This window comes from Telmatherina bonti (genome assembly GCF_933228915.1).
Source record: "Telmatherina bonti genome assembly, chromosome: 9".
Taxonomy (NCBI): domain Eukaryota; kingdom Metazoa; phylum Chordata; class Actinopteri; order Atheriniformes; family Telmatherinidae; genus Telmatherina; species Telmatherina bonti.
The window spans coordinates 11136994-11159850 of record NC_136627.1 but is presented as its reverse complement, the minus strand read 5'-3'; the positions used below and the strand labels follow the sequence as shown (position 1 = coordinate 11159850).

The window sequence follows — 22857 nt, the reverse complement described above, 5'->3', positions numbered from 1 at the left end:
ATAAAGCAAATGTTGAGACTACACGTACACATGAAAACGCACTACATTTCCCATGAACAGTTGCGTCTCATTGACCAGCGTGCCTGTTGCGTAAACGACGTAACAAGAAAGATGGCGGCGCTCGGCACGGCACGGTGTCTACTTCGGAGCTACTCTCGAATGAAAAATGTGCAGAGGAGTAAGCAATCGTTGATGAGATGTAGTTTAAGGACGTTTTGCAGTGAAACAGAAGACAATGGTATGTTTTTACGACTGTGACTATAATTTGAACTGATTTTCCCCTCATTTATGATGCTGACCTTGTAGCTTCGTTAGCTCCGCTGCTAGCAGCAGAAGATCAGTAAGTTTAACTAAAGTGGGAAGGTGATTAATTTCTGCAGAAACACAAATTGCACATAGATATTGTGTAGTTTTGTTTTTAAAGTTATTATTGTCCAGCTTTGGTATTACATGGATTCGGGAAGGCAAGGCAGGTTTATTAGTGTAGCACATTTCATGTTCAGAACAAAAATAAAATACCGAAATAAATTTTAACAACAGAAAAAGCTGAAATAGAGAATCAGACATCGATATATGTAAGGAACATGTGACACAAGCAGATGTAAACAGGAAATGCATCAATATTCAAAACCACCTTACAAAACTAAGGTTTCAGTGGACATCAGGCTTTCTGGGTGTTTGTTTGTTAGTTTTGTTTTGTTTTTTTTACCCCAAATATTAGAGCATAAAAACTATAGAAACACAAATTCTCTAAAGTTTTAACTCCCTGACTGGAAAAGAAACGTGACCAAGATGATCTTAGAAGTCTCAGTGGTTCTTTTGGGTCAGCAGATCAGGTATATATTTTAGACCAGAACTGTTCAGAGCTTTTATCACAACAAGAAGATTTTAGGAAACCAGTATAGAGATGCAAGAACCAGACTGATATGTTTCTCTTTTCTGGTCTTAATGAACACAAGCAACAGCATTCAGTTGTCTTTTTAGGGAGATTTGTTAAAAAAAAGAAAAAAACCTCCATAACAGAAGTCAGACAACAAATGCAAGTTTTTTTGAGCCATCACGCCCTGTTTTCTAAATGCATTCTCCAGTCATTCAGAGACTAGTTTAGTTTCTGCTTAAATATACTGGAGCATGGTACACCCTGGACAGGTCTCCGGTCCATCACAGAGACACAACCATCCACACTCACATTCACTCCTTGGGACAACTTGGAGTAACCAATCAACCTAACATGCATGTCTTTGGATTGTGGGAGTGAAGCTTCAGACTACAAGGGCCAAATCTTGTAGGTTTTCCTCGCCTCCCTGCCCCAACACACCCGACTCAGATTAATCAGTCACTGCGCAGAACTTTATTTGCCGTTGATTCTGTTTAATGTGAGCCAGGTGTGTTGGAAAAGGGATACGTTGAAAACCTGCAGAACAGGCCCTTGAGGACTGACTTTGGACACACATGGTCCTCAAGTGTACTTTGAAGTTGAGTCATTAAGTTGTGTCTTCTCGAATGCACGCGTCCACAAGTTTTACAGATAGTTTGACATGGTTCATTCAAACCTCTAATAAGTGCATCATTTTCTGCAGCACCCACAGACAACGCAAAGCCCAAGTTTACAGATCCAGCCGTGCAGGACATCCTCACCACGATAACAGGACTGGACCTCCAGAAAGTGTTCCGACCCATTAAACAGGAGCTGAAGCCTCCCACGTATAAACTTATGACAGATGAACAGTTGGAGCAGGTGCCCCTGACGCAGATATAAGAACACACACATGCATGTTCGCGTTGATTTGCGCTTGTTTAATCTAATCCCCCTGTGTTCATAGGCAGTCCTTTTGGCAAAAGAACAAGCTAAGAAGCTGCTGCAGATGCCTCCTGTTCTTCCAGAGAGGAGGCCCATCAACGATGTGTTGGCTGAGGATAAGATCCTGGATGGCATGGACACAGCCAAATACGTATTCACAGACATAACCTACAACATCCCACACAGGGTACACACACATTTGCTTGTGTATGCATATGTAGAGCTTGCATTTGGAGGTTTGGGAACTGCTAGTTCTCTCGGATTTACTCTTGTGGTTGTTGTTGTGTCTATAATTTTAGATTTATCAACCATACTAGTTTTTGTTGCAGTGTAACCTGAACACTGCCGTTTAAGTTAATTAAATTAGTATATTTCCAATACTTTGCTTTCATGAATTATTGTAGGAGAGGTTCATCGTTGTACGGGAGCCTAATGGGACTCTGAGGAAGGCGACGTGGGATGAGAGGGACCGGCTTATTCAGGTTTACTTCCCCAAGGAAGGACGCAAGATAACAGCACCTCTTCTCTTTAAAGAAGAGAACCTTAAGGTTGGAAACTGTAATATCTAACAGAATTTATCTCATCTTTACTTTTTCTCTCCGTGCACTGCCACAGACCCTTTGTCACAGCATTCATTCTGTGACAGATGTTTGCTTTGCTTTATGCTTTCTGTAGTCAGTTCAAGGTTTAATTATGTTTCACAAAGCTGAAATATGAAGCGATAAATGCTGCTCAGGAACGGGGATTGAAAGGATTCTGGCACAAAGTCTGGAAAATTTTCCAGATAAATAGTGCACGTGCATCAAGGGAGCTTTGTGAACACCCACATAGGCCTGAATAAAGGTCTGATTGTGCAGAGTAACTGAAAACGTGTGTCTCCGAGCAGTGAAAGGGTTTTAAGTTTCATTTTCATGTACTGAGTTACACGTCTTTCTTGGTGTTAGATGGTGTTCGCTCAGGATCGTCATGAAGATGTGTTGGACCTGTGTCTGGTTCAGTTTGAGCCAGACTCTTCAGACTTTATCAAAGTAAGTGGAAACAGAACTTCTTGTTATTTTAAGCAGATCACCAAACCAACTGTAAAACTAGTTTTGACAGATTTCTGTCAGTTTGATTCTCGAGAAGCTGCGTATGAGATCAATGTGAAGCAAAAAGGGAGAAAATGTCCTGGTTTTATAAAGAAAAATGCCGTCGTAAAAATTGTGATGAAAGCCTTTTGTTTATGACATTTTACACTGTAAAAAAAAACCATATAATTGAGATAAAAAGAAATATATTAAGATGGCCAGTATGATGAATTTAAAGTGATAACAGCAGGGAAACCATCAATAGCGCTGCAGTCTTATTAAGTTAGACATTCTCGCTGGCTCTGTTCGGTCCGCCCTGAATCAACCCCGCTCCGCGACCACAGAGCCACGTAAACGCTGATTTCCACTCAGGTGGCGACCATTCAACGAAACTGGTCTGTTTTAAAACCCGGGTCTTGGTTTACTTGCAAGTAAATCCTGGTTGTTCTCTGACAGCGCGAACGCAAACAGACCATCCAGGGAACCAAACGGAGGAAGTGACTTGGAAAACGTTTGACTTTGGGCCGTATCTTAAGAAAACTGCATTAGTTTTAAACATCAGGCTAATGAAGATGAAGCTTTACTCATCCATTCTGACAGGGTCCTCTGCAGGTTCTGGGCGCTCACAGTAAAATACATGCAGTAAAAGAAAGCAAAAAACATTTTAAAAGACATTAAAAATAGAATCTAAAAAAGGACGGCATTTATTTAGTTTTACTCCATTATTTAGTGAATGAGGTGACGGAAGGGGCAGGATTTCTGTTTTCTGCCTTGGCAAGTTGATGAATCAAATGTTGTTCATTAGGGCTGTGACCAAATGCTTTTGGCCCGATTCCATTCTGACTTTTTGGGTGCCAATTTGATTTAAATTGTGATTATCACAATTCTTTGATATTGCTGATTTTTGTGGACTAAAATCAACATAAAAAAAAGTGCAACATTTTTTTTGCTAATTTTTTTTTTATTTCAGTTTGGAAAAGCAACCCAGTAGCCAGACTGCTGCTATAATGCCCAAGAAGATAAGTAAAAAGATCCATAAAAACAACAAAAATTTTATAGTGGATTATATTCATTTATTAGAAGAAAGAAAATCAATTTTTGAAAAAAAATTCGATTTTAAAATTGTTAAAGGGGTGCTATTATGGTATTTCAAGTTTTCTGAGCTTTCTACAGTGTTACAGTGTTGAATCCTCATCAGACATGTGAACGACACCGTTTTTTTTAATCACCTCAACGCATGTTTGAGTTTGAGTTCCAGCACCTCGCCATTCAGTTTCCATGGCGACGAAAAACGTGTCGTTTTAGAGAGTTTTTTCTACTTGGAAATCCTTGTGACGTCCCGGGGGATAAGGTTCGGTGATTGGTTACCTTCTACTGGTTAACAAGGGCATGTACAAATACATCAGGCGGGTGGAAAACGTGGGATAAAGTTATTTCCAACGATGGCTGGTGAGTTTACCAAAGAGAGACATCCTGCTGCATTCCTTGCTGTGGGTTGCTGTTTTCCACTTCGTTTTCAGGGTCTGATTCAGGTTCCAACATGTAGGGCTGGATGCTATGTGTTGACATTGTATTTTGGTTTTTTTTATTGAGTTCATATTAGCCTAATCCTTCTGTTTATGAGATGTTACAATGACGGTGAAAGCAGGTGCGGTGCGCGCTCCCGATGTAGTGCAGTGGCGGGAGGCGGGGCTTAATGCGGAAGAGTCTCAATCCACTCGTTTTGCCCGCAGGCTGATCTGACAGCCTACGGAGAGGGTTGGTCTGAAGTAAATAAAGGGATTTGGGGCAATAAATCCATCAATCCGAGCCCTTCTGGTCTCAGAAATAAAAATAAATTAGCCTGAAATGCACATAATAGTTCCACTTTAGGAAAAAAATCCCAATATTCAATTTTCCCACTCCTAGTGTTTATCCAGCGTTTTTTCTCTATGGCCAGCAGCCATTTGGGGTAAAACATCCCCAAACAAACAGCTGTTGTAACTGTGACATTGTCCAGGAAGTTTGGTGTTTCTGTAAATGCAAACCAGAATAAATGAAGACATGATACTTCTTGCCATCGAACTGAGTCCTCAGACTATCCCGGTGTGGGTGCACGCTTATTTGCAGCATGTGGCATGCCACAGAGCATGTTGGGTTTTTTTGTTTTTATTTACTTTTGTCCCTCTTGTCCAGTAACTTCTAGAGGAGGGAAATTGAGTAGAAAAAATCAAACATCAGAATTTTTTAAAACATTTTTCAAATCATTAGAAATAATGCATTATAAATTTTTTTTGTCATTTTTATTGTTTTTATTGATCTTTGTACTTGACTTCTTGGACATTATAGCAGCAGAATGATGGTCTGCCTACTGTGTGTTGTCCTAATTGAAATTAAGTAAAATGCTGAGCAAAAAAAGTTTTGTACATTTTTTGGGGGTTTTTTAGGAGATAAAAATCAACAATATTAAAAAAAAAAATCGAGAGAATCGCAATTTAAATCAAATTGGCACCCAAAAAAATTGGAATTGAATCAGGACACAAGCATAATGTCACAGTCCTCATAACTTCAGTCTATCATTGATGTTCATTAAACATTAGCACAACTATGCAGAACTTAGGAAAGAGTGGTTCATGAACCAAACACGTCCACAGCTGAAACAAAACTAAAACCTGGCAGAAGCAGATGATTATTTTATAAATGAAGTAGTATGAAAATAACCAACGATTTTCTTGGAACACTGACATTTATTACTCTTAATGTTGCTGTCAGCAAGTTTGAGTTGGTTCCAGATTAGCAACAACTCTCCATATAAATCATCTTCTGAATAAAGTATCTAGACGTCATATGTGATTCATCTCCAACCATCTTTGTGTCACTTCTCGTGACGAAGCAGACAGAAAACATTGTTTTAAAGAACGATAAAGTAAATCATCTTCTGAATGAGTTGCTACTTGGTGCTGGAGGTGTGTCATCATTACTAAAGCACGTGTCAGAAACATGGAGGCCCTGTTCAGACGAACTTTTCATTGACCTTGATCCTGTGACTATCAGCTATGGTTACCGTACACACATGGCATCAGCCGTAGCCTTCAACACACACGCAAGGCTCGAGGTTTCAACATGACTTGGTTTTTTTTTTTCTTTCTGTACGTCTTCACTGTCACAGCGTATAGCGTAGAGCTTTACTTTCTTTTTCTTTGTTTGGCCAGGTGCATGCAGCCACATACGAAGACCTGGACAAGCACGGGAAATACGGGCTGCTGCGATCCACCAGACACTTCGGAGGCATGGCGTGGTACTTGGTCAATGCTCGCAGGGTGGACGGGCTGATCGTGGACATGCTGAAGAACGAACTGTGAGTTTTCCAACATGCCACGACTTGTGGCTGCAGGCTAAAAACTCCTTCCAGGCCCTGACGGTGTAGCTGTGTTTACAGGCTTCAGGACGCGGAGAGCCTGGTGTCTCTGTTCCACACGGTCCATCCGCACAGCGAGTCTGCTCAGGAAGCTGCAGCCCAGCAGGCCACCGGCACTGACCTGCTTAAGGTGAGAACAGCTGAACTTTGAGGAAAAACTTCTGCTGATTCATGGCTCTGTTTTTACACACCTTGCTTTTTATGAGTTGCCATTTGATCCAGGTCAAATAAAATAGTTTTCCCAGGATACTCAGAATAAAACCAGGAGTCAGAAAAGCGCTTAAGAGGTCACGTTGAAGCTGGTTCTTCTAAGATTCACTCAGCAGTTTGGAGCCGTGAGGCCAGGTCCAGGATTCCTCAGGTCAGGGACTGTAGTTGCAAGAGGGGGGAGGGGTCTTTTAAAGTCTGGTTCAGTCATGGTGGTTAACAATCACTATGTCAGCTGTGTGTAGTCAGTCTAGTTCTAATACTATTAATGCTTTTTACACTTTAGGATTATGTGATGGACTGGATTGGTCTCCTTCATTATGCTGACCTGTAACGCTTGTCTCTGCAGATTTACAGCCAGAGGGAGTCCCAGAGGTCGGGCTACATCGAGCTGGCTCTGCAGGCGTTTGAGCAGAGAACTGCTGAGGGCTCGGCTGCCTAACACACCACTCTTCCTGTGACTTCATCAGAAATGTTTCTCATGGAGAATTTGTCTTGATGTGAATATTAACCTGCAGAATAAAACTGATGTATATAGCAAATAAAATGTTTTTGTTGAAATTGAAATCGAAGCCTGGATAATAAATAGGAAGTTACTTATATTTAATGTTACCAGTTCAGATTCACAGTAGCGTCCAAATAAACTTTATTTAAAAGAGGAAAGAAAAAGCATAAAACAGCAGCGATGACAACTTTGATCTTAGTTTAGATAATAATCCATGAAAACACTTTGTTCACTCTGGCTGTTAGACGCGTCGTGTGATGAGGTCGAAGTAAAAAAGACATTACAGTATCTTGGATTCAATGGCTTGCTTAGTAGGTATGCGCCAATACCAGCATCAGGTACCAGTCTGATACTGTGTGTGTGTACTTTTGCTCTGTATTTATAAAAATGTTTACTTACATTTAGAGCAAAGGGTCTCAAACTGGGAGGTGGCACCCCTGTGAGGGTTGCCAGACAACTAAAAAAAAAAGCCTATATTTATCAAATTAGTTTTTCCAGCAGAGCTGTCAATTTTTCCATTAATGTGGAGATAAATCGGAAATAAGTACCTTAAGTTTTTGGCGCCTTAATACCAAAACAACAAAGTAAGTACACGTTAGAATCTGAATTTAGCATCATCTCTGGGAAGAGCATGTTGGAAGGCTGAACTGATGAAGATTCTGACAGTTTATAGGCCGACGTTAAGAGGATGGCGGTGATGTGACTGGAATGATGCATCAGAATGATACAACCACTCAGTCGTCGTGTGGGGGTGGGGCTCATGTTCACCAAGGTATATTGTTTGGGGGGTGAGAACCACAGATTTACAGGAAGCACATTTGATATTGTAAACAGTCGTCATATTTGACATTCTGGTCCCCACTGGTTACTAGTGAATGCATCTCATCTTTACCAGGCAAAACATTAGGAACTGTACTGGGATTTATCAGTACACACATCGGTACTTTGGTTTGGAACTAATAGTATCCGTGCATCCCGTTTATTTAGCATTTCAGAATACATCCTGTAAACTCGGTAAAAACAAAAAAGATCCAGAAGTTTTCTCCTGAATGGTGAATAATAGAACACTGCTTGGATTTGATGGCTTTCATAACACTGATCAACAGTGGTGATACTTAAGGGCTGGGGAATATAAAGAGGTAGCTGTCAGGTTTATGTAGCGCTGCTGTCAGGAGGAAATGAAATAAAGAAACTTGGAACTTTTCAGCTATTTGCTACAAATAACCTATAAAAAGAACAGCTTAGTTTTCCTAAATGCATCCATATTCATCACTCCACACATTGTGGTTCCTCTCCCTTTAAAGGAAAAGTGCTGGTGGCGTGTCTCGCCCTTCTTCTTGTTGCTCACAAACTCGTGAAATCTTCAGCTTCTAGTCTTCTCCCAGCAGATCCTCTTCTAGGCTGACATCCGGAGTGTCCATATCCTCCAGGTCAAAGTTGTCCAGATCCAAATCATCCAGGTCCTGCAGATAAAATGTTTGGAGATGGAGGAAAAGAGACTGGGTTAGCATATAACTTTTACATGCAGTTATACTTTGACTCTCTGGTCACACACATGGTATTGGAGCAGCTTTAGCTTTCATGACAGCATCACTGCTGCATCTCTGACTGGTTTATCCAACAACAGGAACAAAAAGATAACATTCCTAAATCTAAACCTGACCAACTGAAGCAACCCTGGATCATTTGCTAAGTAAAAACCATGATTTCTTTTCTCACTGCGTTGTTTACATCTAATATTTATGTTGCAGCTCAAAGTTTGTTTACCCCATCGTTCATGTCTGCCTCAAGGTCTTCTGCAGGTTCCTCAGATCCCCCACTGCCCGCCTCCTCCTCCTCCTCTGCTGCGTTCCTCTCCGCAGGAGCTACTTCTGGGACTAAAATATCTGGCTCAGCTTCAAGCGCCTCCTGCTCCGATTTGTCCTCTGACTCAACTGGAAGTGCTGGGGTTTGTTCGGGCTCTGGTTTCAACACCTCTGATGCGTCTAAAATCAAGTCTTGTGATGACTCGAGGGTCAAAGAGGAGAGAGCTTGGACTGTGACAGATGCATCCATCACTGGAGCGTCTGTGGTGTGGAAAGAAATGAGCTCCTCTACTGGGATGTGTGGCTGGGCTGTATCCTCAACAAGGCCCTTGTCATCAGATGTCTCCTCTGCAGCTGCTGCGTCCATCATGGTCGGCTCTTCTGTGGGGGTGATTTCTGTTTCCGTTTCGTTACTGGATTTTTCCCAACCTGCTGCGGATTCTGATGCAACTCCAGCGCCAACTGTTAGGACGCCCTCTCCTACTCCTGCCTCATCTCTTGCCTCTTCAGTTGCCAGAATGGTGTTTGTTTCAGGCGGAGTTTCTGCTGCTGGAGTCACATCCTGGACAATCGCTTCAGCAGGTGGTCTGACTTCTCCCACCGGGCTGAGCTGCACCATCTCTGATTCTGTGGCTGGAACCACAGGAATGGACTCCTGCAAAACGCTTTCTTCTTCTTCTTCAGAGACCAAACTGTCTGATCTCACATCGTCCTCCTTTATGTCTTCCACTTCACATGACACAGGCGGTGCTTGATTTGTCTCAAAACACGCGTCAGTTTCAGTAACATGAGGAGAGACTTCTTCTGTCACATCCTTCTCCTCAGCAGGATCAGAGCAAGGCTGCCATTCTAGTGGAGCGGGCTCCTCTGCTGTTGATGCTTCAGCTTCTGGTGTGATGCGGGCCTCATTAATGCTCTCCACTTCCTGTACATAAAAACACAGAAAAACACATTTGTATTTGTAGTGGCACTTAGTTTTTTCTTCTTTACCACCACTTTGAAGTCAGTCTAGCAACTTTGTATTTGAAACGCGAGGAGACCAGTTCTTCTTTCTTTTAGTTTTAATAAGAACAATACAACAAAACAGGATTACACTGGTTTCTGCTGAGCAAATTTACTTTGCCAAGGGGAGCATTACTGGTCTGATGATCCCCTTGATTTTCTGGATTTTTATTTTATTTCTTTATTTATTTTGTGTAAATTTTTGAGTTTCTACAGCTGGACCAGACCAGAGAGGATAGGAACAACAGAAAGATAAAAGAAAGAGTAAGAAAACACCTCGTAGAGAGAGAGAGAAAAAGAGAGAGATAGAAAGAGAAAGAAGGAAAAAACAGACATTTGCATAAACGTACGCATATACAGCCATACGCATTTGCCTATATAGACGCATGTACCTACATATTCACACACAAAGACACAAACAGGCCAATCTTAGATTCTAATTCCCCCCGCAGAGGACTAGACTATCAAGTGTCAAGAGCACCATAAACTATCAGGTTAAATATTAATGGGAGACAAAGAAAACAAGCTGCTGTTAGTGAATAATCCTGCACACAACCCAGTGACTGTGTCACATGCAGAACATACAGAGTGGAACGTGTTCAGAGAAGAGCGATCATGCCAATGTGACCCCGCCCACTTTGAAGTCAGTCTGGCAACTTTGTATTTGAAACACGAGTAGACCAGTTCTTCTTTCTTTTAGTTTTAATAAGAACAATATAACAAAACAGGATTACACGGTCAAAAAAACTATGTTGCTTCTAACGTCTCTGGCTTCCATATGACTAATCAGCAACTTCCCAGTGACGTATGGTAACTTAAGAAACGTAAAATTATACATTTTATCAAATATAAACCTTCAGAGCTCAAAATCCTTTTATATATTTTTATCTTTCCTTTAAATTAAATTATAATTTGTGAAATAATGAATTTGACTCCAACAGTATTCCTAGTCAGGTGATTCAACAGTCTTTCACATTTCTATTTGTAATTGTGTCTTTTTGTTGTCTCCCACCGGAGGGATGTTATCTTTTGTTTAAATGTGTCATTACTGGATACTCTCACACATGCCAATGAAATATTTGGCTTAATGGTGGAGAAAACGAGCATTCCCATTTTTCTAATATACGCTGTTTCTTTACAGTAAAAGCTTCAATCATCACATTTTCTCCCAGAAACCCAAAAGGAAATAATAAACATTTGTTTGATCATTTGTTGATGGACACTGCTGCCTAACGTCTGCCGGTGCACACATAGATGACAAGCTGTCATGTTGAGAATCTGGCTGTGCTTGTATTAAGGTTCATTTGGTAATACTAAATAGATTCATTGCAGCATTGATAATCTCAAAGAGTACATTTAAGGATAATTCCTGTTCTGTCCATATACTTGGTCTGACTGGCACTTATCTGGGCATGTACGTGTCTGAATGGTGCAACACAGACTCATGCTGTCACCTCTGGCTTTGCGATCCCTCCTTTGGGAATGAAGCCATCAGATTCCTCCAGAACGTGCCGATCCTCATTTGGCTGAAGAACAAACAGGCAAAATGTCATTTCACACATTTCTTCTATATCAAATAAATCCTCTTAAAAAACTGGCTCGATGTTGCAACTTTTTTGCACAGTATCATGTGAAATATCTGTTTAGTCGGGTAAAGTTTTACAACAGTTGTGCTGACTCTCACTGACCATAATGAGTGGGTACTCTGCTGCAGGTCTGACCCTGACATGAGTCTCCTTCAGGTACTGCTCAGCCAGCAGGGCTTGCTCCAGGCCAGGGAACAGGTTGCTGTATTCGCTGGGGTCAGCCAGAGCATCTGCTGCCTTCTGGTTAACCTTGGAGAGACTCTCCTTCCAAAGCTTCACCACTCTGGAGAAAGAGAGGCATACGTGCAACTTTTCAGCGATGCAGGCTTCCATAACTAAAAACCTTCTGGAGTCGCAGAACTGAACTTGTTTTGGTCTGGACCTTTTTCTCTTTTATACAAATGATGAAGAAGTGGCATATGGCGACATTCTGCATGATAACGAATGCTACAGAGCCACTATTTAGGTAGTATGTCATGCACTTACCTTGACACGTGGCTGGGCATGTACGTTCTTGCCAGAAATGCAGCCTCTGGAAGTCGATCTGTTTTGATCAGCAGGTCCAAACATTTTTCCAGTCTGGGCAAATAAAGAATGAAATATTAAAAAACAAAAGTTTTAAGGGTTCATTTCCTCATTTCCTTTCCCTGCACCTCAAACACTCACCTGCCCTGCATAAAGTAGGTGAGAAAGGCCACGTTGGTCTTTCCGTCCTTCTCTGCCCCCTCGGCCAGTTTGCCCACCATCTCCACGTTGCCCGAGGTGGTTGCCAGCAGCAATAATCCCCCGTAATCCTGAGCTTGGTGCAGACACTCCTGAGCCAGGCTAAACTGGCACTTTGCAGTTGCAAGTTCTGCCAGCTGCTTCCATTTCTGCTCTGACTGAAGCCCCCGCATCCAGAGGTGCCAAAGAGACAGGAAAGAGGATTATCGCAGGATGAAAAGCATGAACCTCAGTGCATTGTCAAGCTTTCATAGCTGTGACTCACCTTCTCAGACCTACATATGACAAACAAATGACTATACATTCTCCTGCATGGAAAACATCTCATTCAATAAAACTCAAACACATTTTTTATTCATTATGACTTTCATATCCTCTTCAGTAAAGGTCCATTTTATACACAATAACTCTTCATTAGCACACTCAATTAATGCGGACATTATTGCTCACTATAAAACTAACCTGAGATGATGAGTAGACGTGGATACGTGATAGCAGACTTATACAAATGCTACCATACAACATGTAGAGACTGGTCTCTAACCTCTGCCTCCAATGCCAGCTGGTAAGCCGTCTTGAGATCTCCCAGTTGCAGAGCGAGTTCAAACTTGTGTTCGGGGTCAGTGGACACAGCCAGCGCCTGCTGTCTGAAGCCCTGTGCAACACAAGAAAACACACAATAAATAGCATCTTTTAAAATCTACCATAGTGAATAAAAGAAACTGTGTGTGAATCATAATCCTTCCTTTAATATGGATACTCTAGGAGAAAAAAAGTTATATGTTACAAGTATTCAGCAAGAAAAAAAAGAGAAAGGTTAGGGCAGTCACACCTGTTTCTCCAAGAAGTGGGCAACCCTGGTTCGCTGTTCTTTGGGGATCGTGGGCAGAATCTTGTCAGCCGTGCTGAAGTCTTTCCTCATGACGGCTGTCTGGTACTCCAGCACAGAGAGAAGTAAAGAGTAGCTGACGATGTTGAGCTCTTTGTCTCCAAGGTAGAGACGGTTGTCCTTTGGGATGTAACCCAGCAGATACATGGTCCTGCAGTGCAGCAGAGATGCAGGTTTTTTGTTTTAAGTTATGTTTTTTTTTAAGTTTGAAGTTTCTTAAAAGAAATTGTGGATACAAATGGATGAATAATATGAATTTATACACTGAAACGTGTGATACCTGTCCATATGAGCTACAGTGATGATCTCCCCTCCAACATAGTAGTTAAGTCTGTTAACAGAGCTGGTGTAGATGAAGCAGTCTCCCACCCATAATCCTGTCTTTACCACCTCCTGGACCTCTCCCAGCACCTGCTCAACATGCAACACAGGCACAAGAAGAAATGAATGAGAACAGGAAGAGCGTGCAAGCAGCAAGAATTTTTATCCAAAGAATAAGTATTTATTAACCCTTTAAGGTCTACCTTTTTAAGGGGTAAATTTGCAGTGAATTTAATGAATTTCTTTTAAAAAATGTGGAAATAAACCTGTCTGAGCATCTCTACCAAACAGTCTGGGTATGTATAACCCAAACTGTTTGTTACTGTTTCAAAATTCAACCACTTCACTGTTGTTATATTATTATTAACTTCTTCTTTTTAACATCTCAACCATTTGCTAAAAAACATTTATTCTGTTTATTTTTGTCCAAAACAACCATAAAAACAGACAATTTTTTTTTCTTTGGAATTTTGTTTGGTGGGAAGGTTAAAGGGTTAAAGTTCTCTGACACCCATCAATTAAATTTGGAAAAAGACCTCAAAGGCGTCTTCTATCCCATCCTCCATCATCTGCGCCTTGGACTCATGAGCAGCTGACACTCGCTCTGGCAGGTAGCGAAGCACAAAGAAAGACTCTTCTGTAGCAATGCACACCAGCTCCCCAGAGTCAGACCAGAAAATCTGGACACAAAATAACATTTTAAAAGGCTAAATCAATAAACTGACAGCAGCCATGAGAAAATCTTGCACTAATGAATAACCACTGACATGCTTTGGCTGGATCTCAATCCGTCGGATCAAAGCAGCATTTTCCCAGTCGTGGAAAGCCAAACCACTGTTTGACCTCACTCCCAGTAAGAAGCCACCAAAGACACCTGATGGACAGGAGGACGTCAATACTTAGCATGTGTAGGCAGAAAAATTCAAACCTAACATAAATAGGAAAAGAAACCTACCATCAGCTCCAAAGTCTGGTTTAAAAGTTGTTTTCTGTTTAAAGTTCTTGAATATTTTCACCACAGTGTTGCTTTCCCTCGTGGCATATCTGTAAATATAACAAACATGCTTGATGGTCAAGACTGTGAATCAAGTTATTTTATGTTTATTTTGTTCTTGTAACACTTTTAAAAGTAGTTTCCATTTAGAGAAAGACATTTTTCTTTCCTGAAGTGAGATCAGTTTCCTTGTGTTAAATATCAAAATAAAGCTAGCTTAGATTTTTCTTAGCTAGCTAAAGCTAGCGCTCACAGCTAGCTTAGAAAAGTCTAGCATACTGTAATACAGGGGTCACCAACTCCTGTCCTCAAGGGGTACCATTCTGCAGGTTTTAGTTTTCCCTGCTACAAAACACTTTATTCAAATGGAAAAGTTCTCCAGATGTCATCTTCTGCATATGCATGTTAATGAGACATTGATCTGGGTCAAGTGTGTTGCAGTGGGAAAGACTGAAACCTGAAGGATGGTAGCTCACGAGAACCGGAGTTGGAGACCCCCTGCTGTAGTGTCCGACAGTCAAAACAAACATGTAGTCAATCAATCTTTAAAGGTAACATTATCATGCTAACATCTTATAATAATCAAATAAGTGCTTTTATTTATTCCCATGACATTGTGAAAATACACAAATCTGCATCGAAGCTAGCTCTGGTATCTCATTGCATTATGAATGTATGGATGCATTCCATATAAACCATATATCACCATATAAAATTATTCATTCATTCATGAATGAATGAATAATTTTGTATTTGTGTCTGGCTGTTTACACAGCCCATCTCTGAAGGGATTATTTAGACACATTTACAAATAACATTTTTTTCTTTTCCGTCACACCGACACACCTACAAACCATAATTATATAGATAAATGCATACACACATACATGCATACAAACATACTTACATATACATAAGCACAACCCAGAGACAGCAAAATAACATGTGATCCACTCTTAATTATTATTATACATAAGTTGCCTGTTTTCTTCTATTCCAAGCATTGTATGTATAATTTGATGTACTTTATTGGTGCAATGTATTTATCCTCCCATTAATATCTGCAAGAGAACAAATATTTTTCTAAGCAGTGGTAAAATTGCTCAGGTATAATAGACTTACTGTGAGGAGTCATGTGCCCAGACAAACTCTTGAGCAGAGCCGAAGCTCTTGTTCCTCAAGGCCATGGCGGTGTAGATGATATACTCCCCGTCTCCACATACCACTACAAATCTGCCAGGAAGAACAAAGTTAAAACTAAAAGCCAAGACAAAGAATCTGCACCAATGTTCACCTTAGTGAATGTGTCTATTTGATGTGTTCTGCACGTGCCTATCTGCTGGTGCAGCAGCATATTATCCATCACAGCCAAAAGTACATGAATAATAAGTAAATAAAGTTTATAGTGCTTTACAGTTGAGAATTTCCTGAAAAACACTAATATTAAAATGTTAATGACACTTTTTGCACTTCAGGTTGTGTACTAATTTTGTAATCAATTAAATATTTTCCAGATGGATGTTGCCTGATCAGGCCAGTGTAGCCAACCGATCAGGGTACATAAGGTGATTTGGAAGGGGGTCAGCAGCTCTGGTTTCTGTTTCTATGGCGACATGTGAGGAAACATGCATCACGCAGCGCAGCATTTCTTAGGGAATACTAGAAAAGCACTCGGACAGAGCAAACCTCCACCAAGGGCCACAGTTGTAAAAAATTCCTGAATCCAAACGGTAATCCGGATCAACACCAAAATGAAACCAGTTCTTCCCTTTCACATTTCCAACAATTCCTGAAAATTTAATGGAAATCCATCCTTAACTTTTTTAGTTATCTTGAACACAAACAAACAGATAAAGGAGGGTAAAAACATAACCTCCTTGGCAGAAGTAATAAATAATTACACTGGAAATAATTATTAACAAGACAGTGAGCTTGATTTGATCAAATTTAACCACACCAGTTATCTCACCTGTGGAGCTTTCTGGTGAACTCACACAGCTGTGTGTGTGTTCATCCTACCCTCCCTCGTTCTTTTATTCCACCTCTCTCATCGTGCATCCATTCCTCTTATGTCCATTCATCCATCTGCACCGTCCCACATGCATTCACATCCTTTTATCCTCTCTTTCATCTCTCACCTGTCAAGCCATACTTACTTAATCCCTCCTCCCCCTTTCTCATCCATCCATCCTCTTTTCCCTTAAACAGACACAGCATGAGTACACACACAAACACACACACACACACATAAGAAGGTGTAAAATTGAAAGACTTTGAAGTGGAATAAGGTGATTTGAGTAAAAGGACAAAGAAAGGCAACGCTCACGCCAAGATCTCAATTTGTATTTTCATCATGTGATAAAAAAATGTCCTGACATTTTACCATCAACGTTTCTAGGAGAAGTTTTAGAAAAGTTCCAGTCTGGTTTTAAGTCCACATTCCAGCTGTCCAGCTGTCCAGCTGTCAAGGTTAGTCCTTGCTCACAACTCACTTCTTCGCACTGACTTTTAAACCTATTTGAGCTTGACATTTTTTTTTTTAACTGTTTATTTTAATGCTTTTTACTTCTCATTCCAGCCTTGTGCATTTGTTTTCACTGTCTTTGTTGTAGTAATTTATGGATGTTTTTATTGTTCGACACTTTAAGCAACTGGGGATTGCAGTAAATGTGCCATAAAAATCATTTTGAACTTGTGGCTCACCTTCCATTCGGGCTGTGTTGGATGGTCTGCGGGTAAATCTCACAGCTGCCCATGTCTTTGACACCTAGTGGGAGCCTCTCTCCATCCGGTATCTCAGTCTCTCCCAGAACCTTCAGGTTGGCCTGCTGCACCTCAGAGTGATGAGCCCACATGATTTTCCCACTGGAGTCCATAGACATGGCTGGTTCCTCCCGCCCCAGCTGAAAATACATAGGGAAGGGGTATATAAAAAAAAATAACTATGTAAGACATGACAAACAAAACAAACAAACAACAAAAAGGCTTATAAGTGTGTTTGAGGAAATGCAAAGTACTTGTTCAGTGAAGGTGAACCTCCAGCTCAGAGAGTGTATTATGTAACCGCCCACAGCTGCTGTGGGAGATAAAGGGTCCATGTCCTCTATATGCTGTGGGGATTTGTGGGTTTTAACAATCTGTTGTGTTATTTATAGGTTAAAAGTGAATCTTATCGCTTCGTTTTCCATCAACAACAATGATTACTTTATAAATCCGTGTTTTCCAGCAGCAGTCTGAAGACCTCCCAACAGAGCTTAAACCCTAAACTCAGAAATACTGACAAGTTTTTAAAAGACTACACACCTTGATGATGATGCTGCCTTCATCATAGCCCACAGCTACATTGTTGGATCCGGTCAGGCCACTTACACACCACACCCGCTCCATGCCATAGTTAAGTGTGTTTTCTAGCCGGTAGGTGTTTGAGTGCCAAACACGAACGGTGCCTAGAGAAGCAAGCAAGCGGTAAGATTTAAGCAAGGCACTGTGCTCATCTGGGGCGTGTGTGTGTGTGTGTGTGTGTGGTTCTACCCACCGTCCTCGGAGCCTGTGAGGATGATTGGCAGCTCAGGGTGGAAGGTGACACACGTCACATTTTGTGCATGACCCTCCAAGGTCTGAACACAAGTTTTATTCTAGTGAATAAACACAAAACAGACACAGTCAGCTACTCACATAATGCTGTGCTTGTGTGTGAGTGTGTGTTTTATTACAGAGTTTAGGTGCATGGTGTCACTACTGACAGTAAATGCTCACAAAATGTAAGTCTCACAGCTTTGAAATTCGAAGACAAAGAAGATTTTTGGCTTTTGAAACAGACAGGTAGCTAATTAAACACATTCCTGTTACCTGCTATTTCCTTTTTACATCTAAAAGGCATTAAAACAAGGCTCACAGCAACACACAGTTCACTTTATGAATCAGCAAGATGCATAACTTTCCAACCTAAAAACTCTGCTTCTGACCTGGTGTGATGGCTGAGAAACTGCACTTCAATTATTTTTCTGTCCCGGAGAATCCCATCACAACTGTTGTTGTTTACGGCGCCATGTCACATGCCAACAACTGGACATCAACACAACGGCTTTTTGGACATGTGCCATGACTGATTTAGCAAAGAAACCCAAGAGGACATTATTGGAGTAAGGGAGGAATAAGGAAAGAAAAAGCAACAAAATACAAGATGAGGCAAGTCGGGCAGCTGTAGCTCACTGAGGAAGGGCTGTCGTCTACCTAACCAGAAGGTTGGTGGATTGATTCCAGGCCTCCCCTGACGAAATGCCAAGGTGACCTTGAGTAAGATTCCCCCTCCTCACCCCCACAAGTGTGACATAGTGTTAAAGCACAGGCTTCTGGTGAAAATATATCATTACTTTACATTAAACGTTTGTTATAAAATGATTATTTTGAATCTGGATGTGATAAAAAGAGGGCCTGGCTAATTCAGAACGTTTCCTGCACCAGGATCTGGAGGTTCTGATTTCCCGTGAATTGGGTTTCAATGTTTCACTGTGACTTCAGGATGAACAAACAGCTCTTCAAAGGATTAAAACCAAGCGGCAAACTGCGGTGGTTAAAAGTGAAGCCAATGCTGAAGCGTCAAAATTGCAGTTTCCTCTTCATCCACTAGAGGCTGCAAAAGGCAGACAATCTCAATGGAGTAGTGGTGTCCAAAGTTGCTCCTCGAGGGCCGCTGTCCTGCAGGTTTTCCATATATTCCTGTTCCAACACACCTGGTTTCCATTAAATGGATCAAACAGCCAATGAAGTTGTGCACTACTGATTAATTTGAGTCAGGTGTGTCTGAGCAGGGACACATGGAAAACCTGCAGGATTCTGGCCCTCGAGGACCGGCGCTGTGCACCTCTGTGGTAGAGATGTTTACAGCCTGGTTCAAAAACCGTTTCGGGTTTAATAGGTCAGGTTTACCTTCACAACAACTGTGGGTGTTGAAAGATTTTTTTTAATAACTCATTCATTTAGATCTTGAAATTCGGCCTTATTTTCGGCCCAACCGCGGTTTTACCGTAGCTTTAGCCCGCTTACCTCCGTTAGCTGGTAATGTCCTGCTGGTTGTGGCTTTTCAGGAACACACTGAAAAGCCACAACCTTTTATGTACAATCTATGATTAAAACTTTACATTCTAAGCTCTAAATAAAGGCTATCAACGTTTTATCTTTCTATGGAGAGAAATTTGTTTCTTCATTATCCAATCAAATAAGTTAGATTTGAAACCAAAAATGATTGTTGAGACCCAAAAAAAAAAAAAAAAAAAAATTACAACCAAAACTCTGAAACTTGCTAGCAAATGTTTTCAAAATGTAAAGAGAAGAGGACTTATTTTTATGCACAATGGTTGTAATTTTTGACTTACAAACATCAGTTTTGATTGTAGTTGAAGAAGTATGATTTCTCAAATATATTTTTTTTAACTGGAACCTAATTTGTTTCTTTCTCTACAAAAAAAAAAAAAAAAATTGATTCTCACTTTTTTTTTTTTTTTTTTTTTTTGCTCTCAAAAATCATTTTTGGTTTCAAATCTAACTTATTTGATTGGATAATAAAGAAACAAAATTCTCTCCATACCTTTCTAGTGATCAGTCAGAGATTCATACTGGTTACCTACAATAAAATATGTTCAGCTTCATAGCAAGGATTATTATTGATCAGTTGATTGATAGGTTTATGATGTGCAGACTAAAGCAGAACTGTAGATTTGGTTTATGTCAACAAGATAATAGTTCTCTGAATGATTTTGCATCCTCTGTAGAGGCATGATCTCTGTTTCTTTAGATTCATCTTCCACCTACTGATTTATGGTCAGTATGTTCTGATGTTTACAATTCCTCCTAATTATTACAGTCTGATCTATGTTCTTTTTAAATATTTGTGAATTCTTATTATTCATGTTATTTGTTGAGTAAACAGTGATCGATGTTCTTTATTGCGTCTATTAGAATAGTCCCCCAGGAAGCCCACTGGGGTAAATAAAACGGGTTAAACGCAGAGAAAGACTTTCCTACTTGGGATTAATACAGTATAAATGATCATTATAAATTATTATCAGAAAATACATGTTTTGTAAAAATAGTTTGGTAATGAGCGTACAATAACAAGTTCTGCTCCCACACAATTCACAGTGTGCACACATGTGTGTCTGTTTGACTACCTGATAATCCCAGATCTTGACGAGATTATCATCCGCCCCTGATATGAGGTAAGGCTTGTCTCCTCCGCTGTAGTAGTCAATGCAGTTCACTCCCTTCTCGTGGCCCTCCAGAGTGAAGTTGGGGGTCTTGGAGCCCAGCTGCCACACCTGAATGGAGAACAAACGACAGCCTGAGCCTTAAAACCCACTAGAACTCTACTTTTTAAACTTCCTAAAGTGGAAAAAAATAGCATCTTCCTCCAGTGTGACCACTGTATTCCTCAGTGTGTATTTGTGTGTGTATACCTTAATGGATCGGTCCAGAGAGGCACTTGCAAACTGGTTGTTGTCTTTGGGGTTAAAGACAATCTGCATCACGTAGTGTGTGTGTCCCTCAAACACCTGACTGCACATCCACTTTCTGTCCCAGTCCCACAGTTTGATCAACATATCATCTGAAAACGCACACAAAATGCATGAAGATCGTCATAAACTAAGTCAGTTTTAGCATTTCCATCACATGTAAAGCCTTCGTACCACTGCTGGTGAGGATGAAGGGCTGTGCGGGGTGGACAGCGATGCCGCGGATGTAGTCAGAATGAGCCTCGAACATGTGAACCCTCTCCAGAGTGTTGTAGTTGAGCACACGGATCTGCATGTCATCCTGCGAAGGGCAAAAGGGAGAAGACTGCAGCTTAAACAAAGCATTGGGGAATACATTGGTTTTATGAACTAAAGAATGAACAATATTCAAAACTGCAACATTTGAGTCTTCTTACCGCTCCAGCAATGATCCAGTGTTTCCTGGCTACGAACCTGGCTACTCTGACAGGCAGATCACACAGCTCAAAGGTTTTCACCATCATCTGCACAGACAGATCAAAGCAAAACGTTCTGGAAGGATTCATCTCCAAGAAATAATCAAAAGTACTGAAGAACTGATGACTGAAGAAGCTGAGTGAAGAGAAGCGGAGTGATCATAATGACCTGTGTCTCGTGGTTCCAGACTACAACAGTGCCACTGTAAAGGCTGACCACCATCCAGGGCTCGGTGGGGTGCAGGTCCACGCTTTTCACTCGGTCTGACCGAGCTGTCAGCCTCCGCTTGATGTCCAACCGCAGAGGCTGTTTTATAAGATGTTATCACAGTGATCAATGCCAGCATTAATTATCCAGTCATCTCACTCAGCAGGTTCTCTCAGTCCTCAGCCCTGATGTTTTCAGTTTTTTTAAGGTAGAATTGGGAGGGGGTGTGTCTCTTGCCAATTCCCATTCCACATTTTGTATGCATGCCTGCTCAGGTTTGTGTCATGTCAGTGCATACATGGCTTCTCATATTTTCATACAGCTTAATCTGCAAACATGACATATGCACGACATTAAATGCTCCTCATTTCTTCTCTTTTTCTTTCTAAAACTAATTCCAGACAAATTTCTACGTTGTGCTGATTGTATTTGTATGTGCTGAACACTTCATGAGGAGTTCCTACCAGAGTTTAAGGATAGAAGTTATTCTAAAGTGTGTCTTTAAGCAAATAATAAAGCAGCAAACCATTTAAAGCTACAGTATGTTATTTTGTTTATCTGTTATACTCACCATGTCTCTACATCAGTGTGTCTCTGACCTGCTTTGCAGCAAAAGAAAAAAATTCAGCCTTACTGTCCTCTGCCCGAGAAAGTTTTTGCAACCAAGCGAAACATAATAACATAGTGACTTCCGGTTGGGAATTTCAAAGTAAACCTCAAAAGCTTTTTGCAAGCGCAAAACCAAACTACAAACTTTAGTGTTGAAGTGAAGATCAGTTCTTGTAGTTTTCACAAATATTAGGGGGATAATATTTAGACATAACTATCCGATATATATATATATGTCATCAAAAAATGCCACCCAGCTACTATCGCAATCTCTCTGTAAGTAGATCACAGAACAATGTTTGCCTAAATGTATAGTTGAGTAATAAGTGAGCGAAAATTTACACACATTAAAGAAGCAGTGGCAAAGAAGTGGCCTCTCAATGACGTAAAAGTCGTATTTTATGGACGTAAAACCATAAAATCTTAATCATCTTAATTAAACAACAGTTGACTGATTAAATGAAAGTGACTGTTAAATATTACTAATATTCCTTTATTAATTATTGTAAAGGCCATGCGATGGACTGGTGAGCTGTCTTTCGCCCAAAGACTGCTGGGATAGGCTTCAGCTTCCCCGCGACCTTGAATTGGAATAAGCTGTTAGGAAAATGAATGAATGAATGAATAATTACTGCAAAATAGCATTCCCTGTTTAGTTAAAGAAAAAAACAAAAAAACAAGTAAATAGTTTATTAAATTAAAAAAACGTGTTTTAGAAATTAATATTCTTTATTCATTTTCACTGGGACATCAAAACACTGTAATCTTACTTGTAT

General features: G+C 40.6%; 2 protein-coding genes across 2 annotated transcripts; one reads left to right on the top strand and one right to left on the bottom strand.

Moving 5' to 3' along the window:
* Positions 1-111: 111 nt before the first annotated feature.
* mrps22 (mitochondrial ribosomal protein S22) lies at positions 112-7012 on the top strand (the record flags this gene model as incomplete). The annotated part of the gene is made up of 8 exons (XM_079245783.1): positions 112-238; positions 1581-1738; positions 1824-1988; positions 2206-2349; positions 2746-2829; positions 6060-6205; positions 6287-6395; positions 6822-7012. 8 exons carry the CDS (start codon positions 112-114, stop codon positions 6912-6914), a joined length of 1026 nt encoding a protein of 341 aa, XP_079101909.1. The 3' UTR covers positions 6915-7012.
* An 825-nt stretch (positions 7013-7837) lies between these two features.
* Positions 7838-21502, bottom strand: LOC306760710 (coatomer subunit beta'-like). Its single transcript, XM_079246677.1, has 21 exons — positions 21434-21502; positions 21226-21312; positions 20984-21110; positions 20753-20901; positions 20468-20614; positions 17833-17932; positions 17601-17743; positions 17001-17200; positions 15420-15530; positions 14259-14347; positions 14071-14177; positions 13840-13983; positions 13263-13393; positions 12926-13133; positions 12638-12748; positions 12037-12251; positions 11857-11949; positions 11473-11653; positions 11239-11310; positions 8745-9707; positions 7838-8440 (listed from the first exon to the last, which is right to left on the bottom strand). The coding sequence occupies exons 1-21, from the start codon at positions 21485-21487 to the stop codon at positions 8348-8350; spliced, it is 3525 nt and encodes a 1174-aa protein (XP_079102803.1). The 5' UTR covers positions 21488-21502; the 3' UTR covers positions 7838-8347.
* Positions 21503-22857: the final 1355 nt, after the last annotated feature.